Source organism: Myxine glutinosa, chromosome 9 (assembly GCF_964187855.1).
Source record: "Myxine glutinosa chromosome 9, kmMyxGlut1.1, whole genome shotgun sequence".
Taxonomy (NCBI): Eukaryota; Metazoa; Chordata; class Myxini; order Myxiniformes; family Myxinidae; genus Myxine; species Myxine glutinosa.
In genome coordinates this window covers 149,821,259-149,842,946 of record NC_136269.1, presented here as the reverse complement: position 1 = coordinate 149,842,946, position 21,688 = coordinate 149,821,259, and the positions used below count along the sequence as shown (strand labels likewise).

At 49.1% G+C, this 21,688-nt stretch overlaps 1 protein-coding gene across 1 annotated transcript in view; it reads right to left on the bottom strand.

Annotated features, from left to right (window-relative positions):
• ZFYVE26 (zinc finger FYVE-type containing 26) overlaps nucleotides 1–21,688 on the bottom strand; it is a 332,760-nt gene that overhangs the window by 239,641 nt on the left and 71,431 nt on the right. Inside the window, exons 17-18 of the mRNA XM_068127936.2 lie at nucleotides 8,685–8,795; nucleotides 8,296–8,457 (exon numbers count right to left, since the gene is read on the bottom strand). Coding sequence (XP_067984037.2) covers nucleotides 8,296–8,457; nucleotides 8,685–8,795 — 273 coding nt within the window. The remainder of the gene's footprint in view (nucleotides 1–8,295; nucleotides 8,458–8,684; nucleotides 8,796–21,688) is intronic.

Sequence of the window (21,688 nt, the reverse complement as noted above, 5' to 3'; positions counted from 1 at the left end):
CACTGTTTCTTTGCTGGCAGGATCACGGTGACTTCACTATGTGACGTCACTGACAAACTCGAAAATCGACAGTCTCGGGCTTTTTTCAGGACTTTATGATTGGAATAATTAGACCGTGATTAATAATTGTCAATGGTTTTTGGGTTCCCCTTTAGGGTTTTCGTTTGGGTTCCCCTTTAAGTTATTTTGGAACTTCAGGGTCTTTTCAGTCTTTTGTATTTTCAGGGTCTTTTCAGTCTTTTGGATCTTCAGGGTCTTTTTGGGCTTCGTGATGTTTTTGGTCTTCAGGTGTTTCTGGGACTTTAAGGATCTTTGGGGACTTTTGTGTATTTGGGGTCTTCAGGGTATTTTGGGTCTTTTGGGTCCATTGGGTCTTCGGGACTATTCAGCCTTTTGGATCTTTAAGTCTTTTTGTCTTTTCGGTCTTTTGGGTCTTCAAGGATATTTGGGGTATTTTGGATCTTTTGGGCCTTCAGGAATTTTTGGGTATTCAGGGACTTTAAGGGTCTTCAGGGTATTTTGGGTCTTCAGGTTCTCTTGGGTCTTCTGGGTCTTTGGGATATTTTGGGTCTTCGGAATCATTTTGGTCTTTGGGATATTTTGGGTCTTCGGGATCATTTTGGTATTTGGGATATTTTGGGTCTTCTGGGTCTTTTGGTTCATCTGGGCCTTTTTGGTCTTTGAGGTATTTTGAGTCTTTGGGGTCTTTAAGGGTCTTCAGGGTCTTCAGGGTATTTTGTGGCTTTGGGGTCCATTGTGTCTTTTCATCATTTAGGTCTTTTCAGTCTTTTAGGTCTTCAGGGTCTTTTTTATTATTTAGGGTCCTTGGGTATTTTGGGTCCTCGGGGTCTTCTCGGTCTTTTAAGTCTTCGGGGTATTTTTGGTATTTAGGGTCCTTGGGTCTTTTGAATCCTCGGGGTATTCTCGGACTTGGACTGGCAGAGTACCCGCCCTATGGGCGACCCGAGCGGGGGGGAGGGGGGGTCACCTTAGCTAACAGTAACCACAACCAACCCACGCCCCTCACCTACACTCCACCACCCCCCCCCCCCCCACTCCCCTCCACCATCCCCAATCAGTATCAGAATCTGAGCTCGCAATGCACTATTTCTCTATGCACCGCATGTGCATTGGGAAGGGAGATAAAGAATGGAGTATGCAGTGACTTTTGACCTGGTGCGGATGCTAGCCTTGTTGGAAAGTGGAGACTGAGCTCTTTATCTGAGACAAGGTCCATATGACTCCATGCCCCCACCTCTCCTACTTGCTGAGACCTGCAGACTTCCAGCCTGGCTAAATCCCCAGAGAATGCTCAAGTACTGACCTTTAGGCTTATACAAGCATATCCCTTAAGCCTGCGTTCCGCAACCTTTTTAGCCCCGGACCCAATAAAAAACCCAGGCATCCAGTCGCGACCCATCGACCCCCCCCCCCCCCCATCCCCCACAAACCGTCACGGAAATATCGATTGCTTATGACGTTAATATCTTGGTAAGGGTTCGGTTCATCATCTTGAAACAGCAGTACAATTCGTAATTGAACAATAAAGCAAAGTGATGACAATCATACCAAACACTGTCCTTATTTTGTACGGATCTGCACGACCATGAGGAGAGAGAGAGCGCTTCACGAATTTGCGTGTCATCCGAGAGAGCGAGAGACCACGCCCCCTTGAGAATGAGCAGCGACTTCGATCACAGACACCACCACAGAACTCAAATAGACGTCTATAGACCCTCACGTCTATTTGAGTTCTGTGGACACCGCCCACTTGATATTATCGTCAGCCAATCAGGCGTAAACTCCATGCCTGTTAGCAGCTCGGAAGAGATGAATCCGCATGAAGATTTAATGAAGAAGATGAAGATGTTGATGAGGATGAAGAAGATGATGAGGATGAGAATGAAGATGAACCTCAACATTCATTGGCGGTGTATCTTTTGTGAAATAGAATAAAACTTTAATTATTAAAGTGACATGCCAAGATAAGGTGTTTGAACTTTATTTTAATCTTCATCGTGAATAGATGATGAACTTAAAATGTAACATGAACTGATAAACAAAACAAGAATAACCTTTACTGAAAAAACCCGATATGCATCTGAACTTATATCCAGGTTCAATGTTCCGTTATCATGAACAACATTAAATAAACAACTTTCACTGATTAAACCCGAAAGTGAAACTTACAAGCCTAATTCAAATGTTCCGTAAACAACATTGTAGATGTGGATTATCCACATCAATGCGATGGTTGACTTTGCATATTGGCTCCGAGATCATCGAGTCGGCTTTGAAGCGGCGACAATGCGATTCTCAGGTCGGCGCACAGGGCCACTGTCTCCAGTTTGTTTCGATACTTGGACTTCAGATACGTCACCGTTGAGAAACCTGCCTCACACATCCACGTCGTCGTGAATGGCATCAGGAACTTTATCGCAAGATGTGCAATCTCTGGGTACTCATGAGACACTGTCAGCCGGAGAAAAAACTCCCGCGACTTGTTGACATGATCTCCATGTTTCTTCTTGAGGTGCCGTTTCAGGTTTTGGGGCCTGAGGGACTCGTTGGCCAAAACGTCAAGGCATATCACACACTGTGGTCGATGAACATTGTGCTTATCGATATTCAAGGTGAACCCATAGTTCAGGAACACAGGCCGATACTTTCTAGCCATGGCGAGTACCTTACGCTCACAGCTCAATCTTTCGAATGAAAAGCAATGGACATTCGCGTGTCGGAAACTAAACGTATGATGTGACTGACCGGATACATCGCGGTACATCAGTACAGTGCGGTACATCGCGGTACATCGGTACAGTGTGGTACATCGCGGGACATCGGTACAGCGCGGTAGAAGAGTCCACACTATAAAGTTTGTGTCGGCGTTCGTTTGATCTCTGTTCTGTTCAGTCGGGAGAAGTAAATCGTCGATAAAGTTTTTTTCCCGCGATTTCTGAAACGATCGTGCGACCCATTGAAAATCCTTCGCGACCCAAACATTGGGTCACGACCCATGGGTTGCGGAATGTCACCTTAAGTTACAGCATGTGAATAATGGAAACATCTGGAAGTTGGCGTCGGCCTGGCGGCAGTTTCAATGACCTTTTAATTACCCCTACTGCCCTTGCACGGACTTCAAAGAACGACAGAAAGTATAAAGTGAGCTGTACCCTTGAATAGAGAAGGAACTCATCCCGACGACTTGCGTGCTGTGTATATTCAATGAAGTATTTGTGTAAATGAATTGAGTTTGTCCCAGCAAGTTTTGATTAGATCAGTCACAAGAAAGTGATAGTCTCTGTCTCTCAGTCATCTTATCAGAGCAGAGATTTATAATACAATAGTTGGTTGGTTGGTTGGTTGTCCCCCAAAATAGGTATTGTACACCGCACCTTTCCTATGCCATCTCCAGGCATTGCAAATCGTCATTGCTGGGCACCGAAGGGGGCTCGGCAGTGACGCACGCTGAAAGGGAGTACTCAGTTTTCACTCTTTTTGTTTGTTTGTTTGTTTTCTTGTTTGTTTGTCCCGACGATATCTCAGCCATCCTTTGAGCTAGGAAGCTGAAATTTCGGCACAGTAGTGAGCAAGTCCTTTATCAAAAACAATTATTTTTTGTTTTTTGATTAATCAATTAATTGAGGAGTTATTTAATTATTAGCGATTAATTAAGTACTTATTTAATGAATCAAATTTCCTTTCTCTTCTGACCATTAACTCAGGCACCTTTTGAGTTAGGAAGCTGATAATTGGACATGCCAATGACCAGGTGATTTGGCTGCAAAGGCTATTTTTGATTTATTAATTAATCAATTAATCGATTAATTATTTAATTATTCAATTAATGACTAATTTTTTTTTTTTTAAGTTACAGATTCTGATGAAATAGTGGTGGTTTATGTGTTATCTGACCGAATTGATTAATAATTGAATTTTTTAATGATTATTATTTATTTATTTTCATTATTAATCATTTATTTATTTTCTTTCTCATTTGGCCAATATCTCAGGCACCTTTTGAGCTCGGACGCTAATATTTGGACATGAGTGACCAAGTGATGTGGCTATCAAGGATATTTTTGATTTATTGATTAATCAATTAATCGATTAATTATTAAAATATTTGATTAATTACTAAACAAAAAAAATAAAATAATTCAGTTACAGATTCTGATGAAATGGAGGTGGTTTATGTGTTCTGTGACCGAATTGATTAATAATTTAATTTTTTCATGATTATTATTTATTTATTTTCATTATTAATCATTTATTTATTTTCTTTCTCATTTGGCCAATATCTCAGGCACCTTTTGAGCTGGGAAGCTAATATTTGGACGTGACAGTGACCAACACCAAGTGATGTGGCTATGAAGGATATTTTTGATTTATTGATTAATCATTTAATCGATTAATTATTTATTGATTAATCGATTAATTATTTATTGATTAATCAATTAATTATTTAATTTTTTATTAATGAGTTATTTAATTAAATTTCTAAAAGATACATCTTCGGATGAAGCACTAGTGGTTTAGTTATGCTATTAGCCAATTGATTAAGAAAATATTTTGTGATAATCTTTTATTGATTTTAATTATACAATTAATCAATCAATTAGTGTACACCTCTCCCTCCCAATGCAGCCTCTATGAGCTGCACTGCGGTATTGCCAGGCGCCAGAGGCGTTTGAAATTGCCGGGCGCCAGAGGCAAACAAAAATGTTTGAAATACCCGCCGAACAAAAAACGACTCCTGCGAACAATTGACGATGCTTCCGAACCCCCGCGCATGTTTGGTGAACTTTTGGAGCCTAAAATACGAATGTTGGACTTTGCCATTTTTTCGACATTCGCATCCTTCGCGAACTGTTCGCGTGTCCCGTGAAAACCCACCTTTAAGCTTCACTTGCAGAACTGAGAATATAAAAAAAACACCTTTAGAGGCCATTTTTCCCCGCAAAGCGGGGGTTGGCCTTTTTCGGGCACCGTGGTTGTTGTTGTTTGTTGTTGTTGGTCCCCTTTTTGAAGCAATGTTTTACGGCCGGATGCCCTTCCTGCCGCCAACCCTGTTTGTCGCCTTTTACGACAAACAGGGAATTACCAGTGAACTGGTACTCAATTAGCCGACCTCGGAAGGATGACAGGCTGAGTCAACCCCCCTGGCATTAATTCAGCGATCGACCGGGATTCGAACCATATTAGTTAAGCATATTTGAACTAATATTCCACCATATTTCAGCTGACACCAATTGTGATACAGATCATTGACATTTATTTAAGATATATTGTCATTACACAAGTTATTAAATGTGATAATTCTTCCTCATTATGAAATGTATTCCTTCATGCCAGATGTGCACCAATTGTGAATGTCGTATTGTTTTGTTTATTGCAGATCCAAGCCACAGTGTAATCTACTAAATACAACCCGACAATGTTGCAAGATTCTGCTGATACTCGGAATCCAAGTGAAGAGGAAAGCCCGCCATCAAAGAGAAAACGCGATGGCAGTGGTAAAGCCTCTACCTCCAAACCAAGATGCGTAGTCCATGTTCCAGGATCAAACTGTAAGCCACTGCAGTTGTTCGGCAGCATGAAAGATGGTGATAAAAGACTGGACAAACTGAAAGAAGTACGATCCCTTAGATTGAGCCAACCAGTTGATTCCATACACAGAATGCAACAGGTGTGTGACCTCTTTCCTGAAACATACACCGACTATGATGGATATCATCGTGCATGTTACCAGAGGTTCATCATGAATCTTAAACGCATGAAGGTTCCTGCAGACACACCTGGAACATCCAGAAGAAGTCGGCGATCGTTAACTGAGAGTGCTAACGTTCTCTTCAAGGCCGATTGGATTTTCTGTAACTCTGAAGGATGCAAGAAAATCAAAGTGAAAGGCAGCTGGTCAACCGAGGGAGCATCAAAATTTGAGTTTGATGGATGGAGAAGAGTTATGGAATCAGCTGAGCGGAAAGCGGACGAAAAACTGTTCACTAGGATCAGGGGCCATGATTTGTTTGCATGTGAGGCACCAGCACCACAAGAGCTGTCGAGCCAAGTACATTACAGATCCAAAGCAATGGAGGAGTACTGATGACGAAAAGCGAGCACAACAAGAAAATCTTGAGTTAGCACATAGGACAGCATACTCGTACATGTGTGAGAAGATTGACAAATACATTATATGTGACAAAAGATTGTCAAGCTGAGTGAGCTCAGTCAGGAGTACATCTCAAGTCTGGCACATACAGAATTCCCCAATCCAAGCTACCGCAGCGAAAAATTGAAGGCCAAGCTGGAGAAGGATGTCAACTATTGTGGGAAATTATCGTTCTGCAAACTTGATAACAAGAAGACGTTTACAGTATACATCGTATACAGCTCTGATATTGATGTAAACCGTGCTGTCCAGGGTACAATGGTACATATGCACTCGGTTCAACAGACATGATTAAGGATGCCGCCACTTACTTACATCAGTTGATTCTGCACAGTTTTGAAGAAGCTGAAGAACTGAAATGGCCACCAACAGCAAACGACCTAGAAAACAGTGAGGAGATACTACCACCTCAGTTGAAGAAGTTCTTGAGTTATGTGATCACAGGGAAACCAACTGCTGCCACATCACGATTCCACAGGCTGGTACATTCTATTGGCCAAGACATATGCAGGGCTGCCACCAATGGCGAATGGAAACTACCAAAGCACATGCTAATCTGTACGACAATGCACCACTTGTTCAGGAGTGAACGACTGATCACCCTGTTGAACAGAATGGGACACTCGGAGAGTTACTCCTTCTCTCTCGAACCTGAGACAGCTATCACTCAGGCTGTGGCAGAAACATCGAGTTTTCTGTCCACCCAAATAGTCCGTAATCCTGATGCTCCCTCAGTGTTCCATTCCGAGTTTGACAATTTTGATCAGCTCTTGAATGATCTGGCAGGCATGGGTTCTATTCACACAGCTCACGGTATTATGCTTCAGGAGTTGCAGAAACAGGAACTGCAGAGCAACATGGAGGTAATCGTCCTGAAATCCCGTCCGTCAGGAGAAGTGGAGACCGTTCACTGAAAATAGATAAAGTGGAAAACCTAACTGAATGCTACGTGACAACGCAGGAGTCCATCCCTCACAATCAACCAGCTGACATGTCCTGGTGGTGAAGCCCAGCTACTCTCAAGAAAACGCAATTTCGTCTGGATTCTGCTTCGCATGAAGTGTAAAACATTACACCAAGACATACCTAGTTGGACAGGCTTCACATCGTTGACTGCTTTGGCACCAACCAGTCTCACCACCATAGACTATCACCCAGTCATCACTCATCCAATCACCGATTATAAGACTGCACAAGAATGCCTGAGATATGCTGAGGAGGCCACAAATGAAGTAGAACAGCAATATGTTGTAACAACCTTCGACTTGGGAGTATGCATGAAGGCGTCAGTTTATGTCCTAGAATGATAGTTGTGGTATTGAATGGTAGCGCTTGGGTCACAGTGTAGTTTACAATATCATTTGAACGAATAAAGTCTCACAGATATACCTCAAACAAACATAATGTAGAAATTTGATTATTTTTGTGACGCGCCGGATATCTATAAGGGGTGTGTGTATATGTACCCCAATAACTCATATTACATATGTCTGAAACTTACTTATGAGGGTTTGAAACGAACTGACAAGCTCAGCTTTCATTTGGTACCTTATATCTATGTGCAGCTGCTATAATGACCCCATAATTCACCAAAATATGAAAATGGGCCAACGGATCACGACGCGAAGCGAAATTGGTCACGTTTTGAGGGTACCCTCATACATTGGCCCCAAATGACAAGTTCATCCCAACTTATGCAATGTTAACATTTGATTTCATGTTCAGGACACTAGGGCATCAGAAAAATATAGGGTCGGAGGTTTGTGGGGGGGGGGGAGGGGGCGGGGGGGGGGGTGCACGGCCAGCTATAGTAGCCCATGGCCTATATGTTTATAGTATAGATTAGCAACGGCATGTGTGCACGTTTACAGATTTTTTTTGTGAAGGTTTATATATTTTTTCCGTGTACATTTACAAGGTATCAGCCGAACTTTCCACAAACCCGGTTATTTGAATGATATGCACATAATATTCTGACTTTGAAAATCCTGTGAAGTTTCAAGTTTCGCAGTGCAGCCGTCTCCGAGAAATAGGAATGACAACATTTGGCAGAAAAGAAAATCCCAGCAAGAATAATGAGCTTCCAGCCGAGACTTGGAAGCCGAATAAAAGATTACACTAACCAACACCCGTTAAGGTTTCCTGTAGTCGAGCGACGACAGTTTGATAACGCTTGTCTGCAGCTAACTTCGTGACCACCTGGTCCGCCTCCAGGGGACCAGGCACACACAGCAGCAACTCTGTAGCACCACAATTCAAACACCCCGACAGGTCTTCACCAATATCTGTAGGATCAGAATGGCATTTAGAACAAAGCAGGAGTCACGTGCCTCACTCCAGCAGTCGACACCATCGTTTCATATTCAAACTCAAGAGCTGCAACTGGCTTAAGGAAATAATTTCATGATTTAATTTTGTGGAGGACACAAATTAAAACAATAAATATGCAGCATCAACAATAGGCAAGTGACCCGAGTCCATATTTTAAAATGCACAAAGTTCCAAAACCTACCATTCTTGCCCTGGGGGTGTCGATAGTTTAGAAGCTTGGTGAGTTCCTCAACAAATGCAGGAAACCCAAGCAGACCAATAGAACCTGCTCTTTTACATTCTGTTCTTCCACCTGCAGTAAAAATAATCTTCCATAAACAAAATAACAAAACAAAACAAAAACACGGAAACATGTGTCAACTCGAACAACATTTTGTGACGTCACGGTGTCGACCGATATGCCCTGCCCACATTATTACATCATGATAATACTTGTACCAAGTTTGATTTAAATCCATTCAGCTGTCCTCAAGTTATCACATTATTACCTGACATGACCTTTGACCTCAGGACCCCAAAATCGAATCACTTAATCTTTACATCATTATACGTAATTGTACCAAATTTGGTCAGAATCCCATCACTGGTTCACAAGTTATGGTAACAGGATTTTTACCTAACATGACATCTGACCATTGGCCTTTGACTCTGTGACCCCAAAATATAATCAGTTCATCTTTACCTCAGTATACACACATGCAACAAGTTTGACTAAAATCCCTTTAGCCATTCTCAAGTTATTGCGGTAACGAAAACCTATCACGGACGAACGGACGGACGGACAGCCGGACGGACAACCTGAAAACATAATGGCTCCGTCGACTTCGTCAGCGGAGTCATAAAAACTTAATCAAAATGAAATCTGGTATCAGCCAAGTGCGATCATATTGCCTCGACTCGGTGGGGTGAGAAGGTTGGGTGACTGGAAATCAGGCAAATTAAAAACTAGCAAAGGTCAGCCGCTAAAGTACACAGTGTTACCAGGCTATTTGTCATTATCACTTCAAATTTAAAATGACGTAAAGGCCAGAGCTCAAATTTTGATCTTGCACCATGATAGGAATGCAAATACCATGCCCCGCGCAACAGAAAATGTAAACCACCTGGTGTTTTTTAATTTTTTTGCATACCAAGTCAAGGCTGTTGTGAGAGATAACACCGAAAACATGTAATAAAGGGAGCAGGAGACAAACAAGAGAGGGAGAGGGAGGGAGAAGCAAAACAGTAGAGAACAGGGAAATGGGGAGATCTGTTGAAGGAGGAGGGCTTGGGGGCGGGGGCGTCGGGTGAGGGGGGTACACGGGATAAACAAGATGGACACTACAGGGGCTTTCAGAAAAGAAAACGGTATTTAAAAATAAGGTTGATTTGGGGGTCGATTAACAGGGGTAGAAAAGATCAAGGTTTTGGATGGGGGAAGATAAGAGATGGTGGTGAACAGCTGTTTTAAAGACCTGGAGGGAGGAGTGGGATTGAAGAGAGTGAGAGAGTTTGTTCCAGAGGCGGGAGAAAAGGGGAATGAAAGAGGGAAAGTGAGCAGAGAGTCTTGATTTTGGCAGTTTCACCACAAGAGGGTTGCTGGCAGATCTTGTACGACCTGCAGGAATATTTGGGGGACAGATCACAGACAGGGCTGGGGGAGCTAGGCCGGAAAGGAGTCGGTAGAAGACTGAAAGACCACCCACCTGCCTGCGGTGAGAGAGAGAAAGGCCCTTAGGATCAGCTTCATCACGGTAGATACCGGGAGATTCCAATGATTCTGAAAGCTTTGGTTTCAACAGCGTGAAGCCGAGCTAGATGTGAGGCAGGAGCACCAGCCCAGAGGGGAGAACAGTATTCCATTGAGCTGCGGATGAAAGCCTTGTATGTCGTGAGGAGCACAGGTGTGCGAAGGAAGGACTTCGCACAATGGAGGATGCCCAGTCACAACTGGCTTTGGAGGCCAGCTTGGAAATGTGGTTTTCCAGGAAAGATCATGGCAGATATCGAGACCCAAAAGCTTGAGTGACAGAACTTCTTCAAGAGGATTGTTCAGAAAGGAGATGGGACAGTTGTCCAGATGGTCTTTTCGGAGAGACATAGTGAGAGTGTGAGATTTGTCAGGATTTAAGGACATGTTCCACTTGTTTGACCAGTTTGTGATTTTGTCCAGATCTGCAGAGTGAGGAGGCTGCAGACTGCCGATCTGAGGGATGAGGTATAGAGCGGCAGAGAGTGGAGTCATCAGCAAAGAGATAGCGAGGATTTTCCAGAGAGTCGGAGAGATCATTGATGAAGACCAGAAAAAGCACAGGGCCCAGAACACTGCTTTGGGGGAACTCCAGCATGGAAAAGAAGGGGACATGAGAGAATTCAATTAGAGCCACACATTGATGACGGACCAGAGAGGAAGTCTGGAAGCCACATGCGTGGAGATTTCCATGGATACCATAAGAGGAGAGTTTGGTGAGCAGGGCAGGGTGCCAGACCGTGTCGAAGGCACGAGATATGTCAAGGGAGACAGCTCTGATTTCTTGTTTGTCATTGAGGACCTCCATCCATTGTTGAGACAGCAGAAGCAGCATGTCCAGAGGAGAGTGACCTGGTCTGATGATGATGCAATTATGGATTCCATGGCTTTGCTAATTATTGGGAGCAGACTGATTGGTCTTTAGTTGCAAGGATCGGTTTTTGCACCTTTTTTGTGCAAAGCGGTAATGTTTGCTGATTTCCATGCTGATGGCAGATGACCTTGAGCAAAAGAGAGGGTGAAGAGAACAGAGAAAGGGTGAGATAGAGCGGCAGAGCAGGATTTTAGGATCCGTGGGCTGATGCCGTCTGGTTCAGTTGCAGAATCAGAGTCGAGGTTTGACAAAAACTTCTCCACCTTTTCAGGAGAGAAGGACACAGAGTCCAGGAGCAGCTGGGTTCGACTGGGTAAGGTGGGTACAGAGAGAGATGGGTTTGGGACACAATATTTTGAGGCAAACACAGAGTTGAGGCAATCAGCTTTTTGACGTGCGGAGTCAGCTGTGTAGATGTTTAAGGGAAGGGAGGGGATGGAGGGGGAACAAACACCAGAAACAGATTTGACCAGATGCCACGAGGATTTGGAAGAGGGAGACAGCTTTGAGAGTTCAGTCTTGAGAGTGGAAAGATATTTTCCAGGCTGTCCTGTGGGTAGACACACTTGCTCCGAGCTTTCTGGAAGGAACTGAGTTGAAATTCTCAAGAGTTTTGAATGGGAGGTGTGAGGGGGAAGTTTTGAAGGGGAGGGGTGAGGAGGGAAGGTATTGACGGAATAGGTGTAGGAGGGAGTAGAGGGAGGGGACATGGAGTGGTACGCTGGTTGTTGTTGTTTTCGTATGCAGCCTGTGGCTGCTGGTTGCATTTTTTTTCTGGAAGCGCGTTTGTGGCGCTGATGCAGTGCCCCAATTACCAGTGAACAGGTACTCAATTTGCCGACCTCGGAAGGATGACAGGCTGAGTCAACCCCCCTAGCGTTAATTCAACGATCGACCGGGATTCAAACTCAGGACCCTCCGATCCCAACCGCCACACCCTAACCGCTATGCCAACACCAGGCTCGGTACGCTGGTAAAATATAGGGTTGGTAGGATAGGGGCAAGTACCAGTGGAGGAGGGAACAGACAGGGAAGGTTTGACACTGAAAATGTGAAAAGGCACGAGTAATGAAATACAAACATCGATTGCAAACTGGGGTTCTTGAAATTTTCAAGTAAGAGAGATGTGTTTGAAAACATTAGAGAGGTGGAATAAAGGCGAGCTAGGAGATTGGAGAAAGGAAGAACTGCAAGACATTGAATTTTTTTTCATATCAATAATTGAAAGAGCGATTTGAAAACAGCCTTTAGAAAAGGAAGAAGAAACGTGAGTTGTAATCGAAGAGAGAATCGAAGACCCCTCCTCCTCAAAGCGTCCTCCCCACTTCTTACCCCTTCCAACTTTCACCTTCATCTCCCTCAACCTTCTGCCTCACTCTTCCCCCTCCTCAAATAACACCTCACTGCGCCTCACCCAATCACCATCAAACCTTTTGTCTGCCCCATTCTTCCCTTTCTCCAAGCTATTCTGAAATCTCTGACACACCTTCAGCAGCTCTCCCTACCTCTTCCTCCTCTTCCACATCTTACCCTACCGCCCCCCCCCCCCCACCCCTGTTCTGTATCCGATGCTCCCCTTTCCTCTTCTTTAACAGTATGGACGTCAAACATCCGGGGCCTTCGCTCAAACTTGACTGATCTCTCCATACAGGTTGCTTCTGACAAACCAGATGTGATCTGCTTTACAGAAACTTTCCTCCTTCATGATGTCTCTGATTCCTTGGTATCTCTCCCAGGTTACTCCCTCCTCCGGTATGATAGACCTGAGCCTCGTCCTGGAGGGGGGGTTGCTATCTTTATAAAAAACTCTCTTCCTCACTCGCCCTGCACTGCCCTTTCTCCACCTCACCCCCAGGAATACCTTTGGCTACGGCTTCCCCTTCGCTCACACCTTTTGTTCATATGTGTGTTGTACCGTCCACCAAACAGTGATGACTCCATCTACATCTCGCTGTCTGATAACATGGACCAACTTCTATCTACCCATCCCAACTCTCACTTCCTCATATGTGGTGATTTCAATTGTCACCATGCCAGTTGGCTGGGTGTGGGTACCTCTCTCACCAGCCATGGCTCTTCAGCAAAGGACTTCTATGACTCACTGGGACTGACACAATCTGTCAATTTCCCGACCCGGATCTCAGTCAACGGAGCATCTTCTCTCCTGGACTTGGTTATGACTAACTTCCCTGAAAATGTCTGCTGCTCTTCTTCTGCTCCAATCGGCTCATCTGATCATGTGCTTGTTAAAGTGGACATCTCTCTGACCATTCTCAGAGAGCCTCCTCAGCGTCGACGAGTCTGGCATTTCACTCAGGCCAACTGGCACGGTCTTCAGGCAGCCATCAATCATCTGGACTGGTCTCCCATCTCTACCGCCTCTGACATCAACTCATCCTGCGAATTCTTCCAAAGTAAATTGCTCTCTCTCATGCACAGATTTATCCCATCTCGTCTTCAGTTGTCATACCCTTCCTCCCATCCATGGTACACGGATTCTTGTGGTGAGGCTATTGCCCAGAAACAACTTGCTTTCGTCTCCTGGAAAGCAAATCCAACGGAAGGAAATCTCATTTCCTTTCACAAAGCCCGAAACAAGTGTGTGTCCACCCTCAGGAGAGCCAGGAAACAATATCTCTCCGTTCTCAGGACAGAACTCTCTTATCTGTCTCCCTCTTCCAAATCCTGGTGGCGTCTGGTCAAATCTGTTTCTGGTGTTTGTTCCCCCTCCATCCCCTCCCTCACCTCAAACGGCCACACGGATGACTCCGCACGTGAAAAAGCTGAATGCCTCAACTCTGTGTTTGCCTCTAAATCTTGTGTCCCAAACCCATCACTCTCTGTACCCACCGTACCCAGTCGTACCCAGCTGCTCCTGGACTCTGTGTCCTTTCCTCCTGACAAAGTGGAAAAGTTTCTGTCAACCCTCGACTCTGATTCTCCAACTGGACCTGACGGCATCAGCCCACGGGTCCTAAAATCTTGTTCTTCCGCTCTTTCACTCCCTCTCTCTGTTCTCTTCACCCTCTCTTTTGCTCAAGGTCATCTGCCATCTGCTTGGAAATCTGCCAACATCACCGCTTTGCACAAAAAGGTGCAAAAACAGATCCCAGCAACTACAGACCAATCAGCCTTCTCCCAATTATCAGCAAAGTCATTGAATCCATCATTGCTTCAGATATGAAATCTTTCCTCTTCTCCAATGGCTTGATCTCTGATCATCAATTTGGTTTCAGACCAGGTCACTCTACTCTGGAAATGCTGCTTCTGCTGTCTCAACAATGGATGGAGGTCCTCAATGCCAAACAGGAAATTAGAGCTGTCTCCCTTGACATATCACGTGCCTTCGATACGGTCTGGCACCCCGCTCTGCTCACCAAACTCTCCTCTGTTGGTATCCATGGAAATCTCCACGCATGGCTTGTGGACTTCCTCTCTAGTCATAGTCAACATGTGGCCCTGAATGGATTTCTCTCAACTCCCCTTCCTGTTCGGGCTGGAGTTCCCCAAGGCAGTGTTCTGGGCCCTGTGCTTTTTCTGGTCTTCATCAATGATCTCTCTGACTCTCTTGAAAATCCTCTCTATCTTTTTGCTGATGATTCCACTCTCTGTCGCTCCATTCTTCATCCCTCAGATCGGAAGTCTGCAGCCTCCTCACTCTCTGCAGACCTGGACAAAATCACAGACTGGGCAAACAAGTGGAACATGTCTTTCAATCCTGACAAATCTCACACTCTTACGATGTCTCTCCGAAAAGACCGACTGGACAACCCTCCCATCCACTTTCTGAATAATCCTCTCCAAGAAGTTCTGTCACTCAAGCTTTTGGGTCTCACCATCTGCCATGATCTTTCCTGGGAAAACCACATTTCAAATCTGGCCTCCAAAGCCAGTCGCCGACTGGGCATCCTCCATCGTGCGAAGTCCTTCCTTGGCACACCTAAGCTCCTCACCACATACAAGGCTTTCATCCGCAGCTCAATGGAATACTGCTCTCCCTTCTGGGCTGGTGCTCCTGCCTCACACCTAGCTCGTCTTCACGCTGTTGAAACCAAAGCATTCAGAATCATTGGAATATCCCGCGATGAAGCTAACTCCAAGGGCCTCTCACTCACTCACCGCAGGCAGGTTGGTGGTCTTTCCGTCTTCTACCGACTCCTCTCCGGCCTTGCTCCCCCAGCTCTCTCTGTGCTCTGTCCCCCCAATATTCCTTCAGGTCGCACAAGATCTGCCTGCAATCCTCGTATGGTTAAACTGCCAAAATAAAGACTCTCTGCTCACCTTCACTCCTTCATTCCTCTTTTCTCCCGCCTCTGGAACAAACTCCCTCACTCTCTTCAATCCCACTCCACCCTCCAGGTCTTTAAAACAGCTGTTCACCAGCATCTCTTATCTTCCCCCATCCAAAACCTTGATCTTTTCTATCCCCACTAATTTCACCCCAATTCCACTTTTTTGAAATACCAACTTCTGTCCTGGAAGTCCTTGGTGTCCTTGTGTTTTATACTTTTCCCACCTCCCCCCCCCCCCCCCTTCCCACGCCTCCTCCCCCCAAACCCTCTCCCTCCCACACATCTCCCTGCTCTTAAATGTTGTGTGCTCTCAAGTGTTTGTGTGCTTTCCCTTCTCTTGTCTTCCGCTCCCTCTTTTTATATATTTTGTCTGGTTGATTTGTTTGTGAAGTAAATGTTAACTCTTTCACGAGCCTCGATTCAGTATCCAAAAAAAAAAAAAAAAAAAAAGAGCAGAAGGAAGTTGAAACATTTTTAAACAAAACCGTGAGGCCATCTGGGTATTCAGAGAAATTATGGTAAGGAGGCTCAGGGATGAAGATTGCAATGAGGATCAGAAGGAGGAAAAAAAAAAAAAGAACAATAAAAGCAGATTAACAAGCCACGTGGAGCAGAACTCGAAGGAAACTGGAGGTGTATCGAAGCACTTGGTTTGTACGGAAGGAGGGACTCCATTTGGTTTTGTTTTTTGGAAGGTTCGGTGAAGGCAGAATTGAGGAAAAAGAGAAAGGTTGAAAGAGATCATGAAGGAGTATGGTGAATACTTCAAGAACAGAGTGGGGATGGGAAGGTGAAATCAGAAAGATGGAGGAAGGGGAGGGAAGAGACAACACATGCTCGCAGGGGATGTATGGTGAGGAGGATTTAATTTATTAATCAATTTATTTATTTATGCTCAAGACATTAAACATAGGGTGTAAAGTTGGCAGAAAATTGAGGGAGAAAGTGAGGGGTGAAAATAAAAAGATAGAAGGTAGTGCAGAGAAAGGGTGATGGTGGACAGACAACTCCCGAGGGAACCGGGTAGGCCTCAAAAACCCGGTACAAAAAGTCCAACGATTCATACTAAAATACGTCATTTCGTGTCTGTCTGTCTGTCTGTCTGATTAATTTTTGACGCCAATACATTCCGTCGTTACTTATCCAATCTCAACCAAACTTGACAGGATGACGAAGGGTTACATATTGAAGGTCGTAGCGCATTCATTTGCCCCCCCCCCCCAAGGGGGTTTTCTCCCCCAAGAGGATTTTCCCCGCCATTGCGGTCAATGGCGTTGCATGTCGAGGTGTATATCAATGTTAAATTAGCTTTATCGTGGCGTTTTTCCAAAGAAGAAGATTTATCATGGTAAAGCGCGGTGCTACGCGCGCTTGCTTGCACAACAAGAAGGAAGCGGACAACACGGTGAGTTTAAGAGTCTTTATTAAAAGAGCTCACTGTAGCACTGGCGCGCTCCGGTCTGCGTGCCCGGTGTATATCCCGCGGCCACGCCTACCCCTCGGGCGTGACCGCCACCCACTTGGTGCGTGGAATGATGCCCTCACGCCAGTGAGCTTTCGTGTCCGCCACACGTGCTCCCCCAGAATTCCCGCGCACCTGGAGGGCCAGTTTGCGGGGCAAACGGATGACCCGGCCAAAGCGCCCTCTGGCGACCGGCGGCGTCCGGGGTGCAGGGATGCCAGCTGGGATGCCTCCGGCTGCACCCGGGATGGGCGCAGTACCGGGGGGTGGCGGGCCGGCGGGCCTGGGCGGTGCCTGGGGTCCCGGCCCCGACGCGGGGGCCGAGCCACCGGCGGTGGGTGGTCCACGTCGAGGTGGGCCGATTTGAGGCGATCCACTGAGACGCGGTCGAGAGTACCGCCGATGTCCAAGGTGAAGTGTTTCACCCCAGTCTACAGCACGCGGAAAGGCCCATCGTACGGGGGCCGCAGTGGTGTCCAGTGGGCGTCGTGCCGGACGAAGACGTACTCCGCGGTGCGAAGCTCCGGGGCGACGTGGGTAGGCGGGTGCCCGTGGTGCGCCGTCGGCACCGGGGCGAACCTCCGGGCCGTCTCCTGCAGCGCGGAGCGCTCCTGCGCGGCGGACCATGGTGCCGTGGGGTCGGGGAGGAACTCGCCCGGCACCCGCAGCGATTGTCCGAAGACCAACTCCGCCGCGTATGCGCGCAGGTCGTCCTTGGGCGCCGTCCGGAGGCCCAGCAGGACCCAGGGGAGCCTGTCGACCCAGCCGCCGTCGCGTAGGGTGGCCCGGAGCGCGGCCTTCAACGAGCGGTGGAACCGCTCGCACAGGCCGTTGGCCTGGGAGTGGTAGGCCGTGGTTCGGTGCAGCTGGACCCCGAGCCCCCGCGCGACCGCCCCCCAGAGCTCCGAGGTGAACTGGGGGCCGCGGTCGGACGATATGTCCGAGGGGGCGCCGAACCGGGCGACCCAGGTGGCGATGAACGCCTGTGCGACGTCCGCCGCCGTCGTCGCCGCCAAAGGCACGGCCTCCGGCCACCGGGTGGTGCGGTCCACCATTGTCAGGACATGGGTGAAACCCCGCGAGGGGGGCAGAGGTCCCACCAGGTCCACGTGTACGTGGTCGAACCTTCGTTCCGGCACCGTGAACGGGGCCAATGGGGCCCGGGTGTGTCGGTGCACCTTCGCGCGCTGGCACGCGAGGCACGTCCTGGTCCAGCCGCGGACGGCCTTCCGGAGGCCATGCCAGACAAACTTGTCGGCGACCAACCTCTGGGAGGCCTTCGTGCCCGGGTGGGACAGGCCGTGGATGGCGTCAAACACCTGGCGCTGCCAGCCCGCGGGCACGATGGGGCGAGGCCGCCTGAGGGAGACGTCGCACAAGAGGGCCGCGCCGTCGAACGGCACCTCGGTGACGCGGAGGCCCGTGACGGCGGTCCGCAAGGCCTGGACGCCGGGGTTTGGCGGCCTGGTCCGCCGCCATCCGGGCATAGTCGATGCCAAGGTGGACGGCGTGGGCGACGGACCGGGAAAGGCAATCCGCCACCGGGTTGTCCTTCCCCGCGACGTGCCGGATGTCCGTCGTGTACTCGGACACGGCCGAGAGGTGACGCTGCTGCCGGGCCGACCACGGCTCGGCGACCTTGCCCATCGCGAAGACCAGTGGCTTGTGGTCGACGAAGGCCGTGAACGCACGGCCCTCGAGCAGATGGCGGAAGTGCCTGACCGCCAGGTGAAGCCCGAGCAACTCGCGGTCGAAGGTACTATAGCGGCGTTCGGGCGGGCGAAGCTGCTGGCTGAAGAACGCCAGCGGTTGCCAAGCACCACGCACCCATTGCTCGTGCACCACGCCCACCGCGTAGTCCGAGGCATCGGTGGTGAGGGCGATCGGTGCATCGGGCGCCGGGTGCGCGAGCATGGTGGCGTTAGCCAAGGCGAGCTTCGCGACTGCGAACGCCGCGTCCATCTGCGCGGTCCAGGTAACGTCACCTTTGCCCGGCTTCCCTCGGAGGGCCTCGTGCAAGGGGCGCAGGAGCTGGGCGATGCGGGGCAGGAACCGATGGTAAAAGTTCACCATGCCCAGGAACTCCTCGAGCCCCTTGATCGTGCGGGGGCACGGAAACACCTTCACCGCCACCACCTTGGCCGGTAGGGGGACGGCCCCGTGCCTGGTGACGCGGTGCCCCAAAAAGTCGATTTCAGCGACACCGAACCGGCACTTGGAGGGGTTCACGAACAGGCCGTGCTGGCCCAGACGTTCGAAGAGCGTGCGGAGATGGTGAAGGTGCTCTTCGCGGGACGCGCTGGCGACGAGGATGTCGTTCAGGTATACGTACACAAAATCCAAGTCGCACAAGACGCTGCCCATGAGTCGCTGGAACACCTGAGCCGCATTCTTCAAACCGAAGGGCATCCAAAGAAATTCGAACAGTCCGAACGGCGTGATGACTGCCGTCTTCGGGATGTCCTCCGGCCTGACGGGGATCTGATGGTAGCCGCGTATGAGGTCCACCTTCGAAAACAAGGACATGCCCGCCAACCGGGCGGAGAAGTCCTGGATGTGGGGGACGGTGTAACGGTCGGGGGTGGTGGCGTCGTTGAGGCGCCGGTAGTCCCCGCACGGTCGCCATCCCCCGCCGGGCTTGGGCACGATGTGAAGCGGCGACGCCCAAGCACTCTCGGAGCGCTGCACGATGCCGAGCTGCTCCAGCGTAGCGAACTCCGCTTTAGCCACCGCGAGCTTCGTCGGCTCGAGGCGACGTGCCCGGGCGTAGACCGGTGGCCCGGCGGTGGGGATGTGGTGTTCCACCCCGTGCTTGACGGCCCCCGCCGAGAAGGTGGGCCGCGTAAGGGCCGGGAAGCGGGCGAGGAGGCAGGTGAAGTCGTCCGCTGCCGGAAGTGTACAAACTAACCTCGCCGGGACCGAACCGCTCAGCAAGCCGCTTGGCGAGCTGCTCGGTGAGCCGCTCAGTGAGCCGCTCAACGAGCTGCACAAAGCGCAAGCAAGCGAGCTGAACGTTTCAGCCTGGACGAGACGTCTGTTCTTCACATCGACCAACAACCCGTGTGCACAGAGGAAATCCGCACCGAGTAGTGCCATGGGGACACTAGCGGTTACGAACGTCCACTCGAAGCGTTGCCTTCCGAACCGCAGGGAGAGGCAGCGCTTCCCGAATGTGCGTATGGGTGTTCCGTTCGCGGCAAGCAACGCGGGGCCCCGGCCCGCGGTGTGCTTATCGGACGTAGAGGCAGGGATAACGCTCACCTGTGCCCCCGTATCGCATAGGAAACGGCGCCCGGACAAGGTGTCCGTTATAAAAATAAGGCTGCCGGAATGGCCGACGCTCAGGGCCACTACCGAGCGCCGGCTTTGTAGTTTCCCGACTTGCCGAAGGAGCACGGCGGGCAACAATTCCTCACCTTGTGGACAAACTTGGCGTGGAAATGGCACCAGGTTTGCGGCGAAGGCGAAGGCCGCGGTTTTCGCGGCGGTGGTGGGCGTGGCGTGGCGGCGGCCACGCGGCATGCGTCAGCCACAGGATCCCCGAGGTGTGGTGCATCAGCATCAGGGTCAGCCTCGGGATGCGCGGCGGCCGCACCAAAACTCGCCTGCGCGTCCAAAGCCGCGAAGAATCTGTCGGCTTCGGCAGCGAGCGCTCGGGGTTCTGTCGTCACAGAACCGGCCAAGGCGAGGCGGACTCGTGCCGGCAGCTGGCGTCGAAATAACGCCCGGAATAGAGCGTCCGGGGTTTCGTCGCCCATCAATGACAGCATATGGTCCATGCGGACCGACGGTCGTGTGTCACCGAGCTCGGGGAGGTCCAAGAGGCGATCGGCCCGTGCGTCCACCGTGAGGCCGAACGTGGCGAGGAGGAGACGCTTGATTGCCTCGTACCTGCCGTCGGCCGGTGGGTTCCTCAGGACCGACACGACGCGGCCAGCCGTGCCGGGCCCGAGGGAAGCGACCACGTGGCAGTACCTGGTCTCGTCCACCGTGATGCCTCGAAGTCGGAACTGGGCTTCTGCCTGCAGGAACCAGACTTCGGCTTGCGTCTCCCAGAACTCGGGGAGTTTCATTTGGACCGCGTTGTTTGCCATTGCGATGGCGTATTCGGGTGGTCAGCGACGGCTGACCAGAACGTCTGAGGGTCACCAAATAAAGCGCGGTGCTACGCGCGCTTGCTTGCACAACAAGAAGGAAGCGGACAACGCGGTGAGTTTAAGAGTCTTTATTAAAAGATCTCACTGTAGCACTGGCGCGCTCCGGGCTGCGCGCCCGGTGTATATCCCGCGGCCACGCCTACCCCTCGGGCGTGGCCGCCGCCCACTCGGTGCGTGGAATGATGCCCTCACGCCAGTGAGCTTTCGTGTCCGCCACAATGGCGTTTTTCCAAAGACACTTTTAAAAACAAAATTAATGATAATCGCATATTGTTAATGCTATTACAAAACAATATTAATACTAATAATGTCCCACTTCCCCAAGGTGTTTTTACTGCAGTGATAACGTGTATAAATAGCTTATAGTTATGATGACGTTTCCGTGGGAGCAACGGCCCAACGGCTTCCAAAGGAAGTAAAAATATTATGAACCACAAACACGTATGCTTAGCTTTTAAACAGTCGCTAATGCTCTTTATAACACTAAATTAAGAAATTTGGAGGAATCCCAACATCCGTGAAGTCAGGTTTACTTACAGAACTTAGCGAAGATCTACGGTACTCTATATAACCCACAGATGTTGGGTTAATAACATGGCCCTTTCTGCCGCTACCGTGGCATTTTTCGTAGCGAACTTTTGAAACTCGCTCCTGCTGTTTGATACAAAATT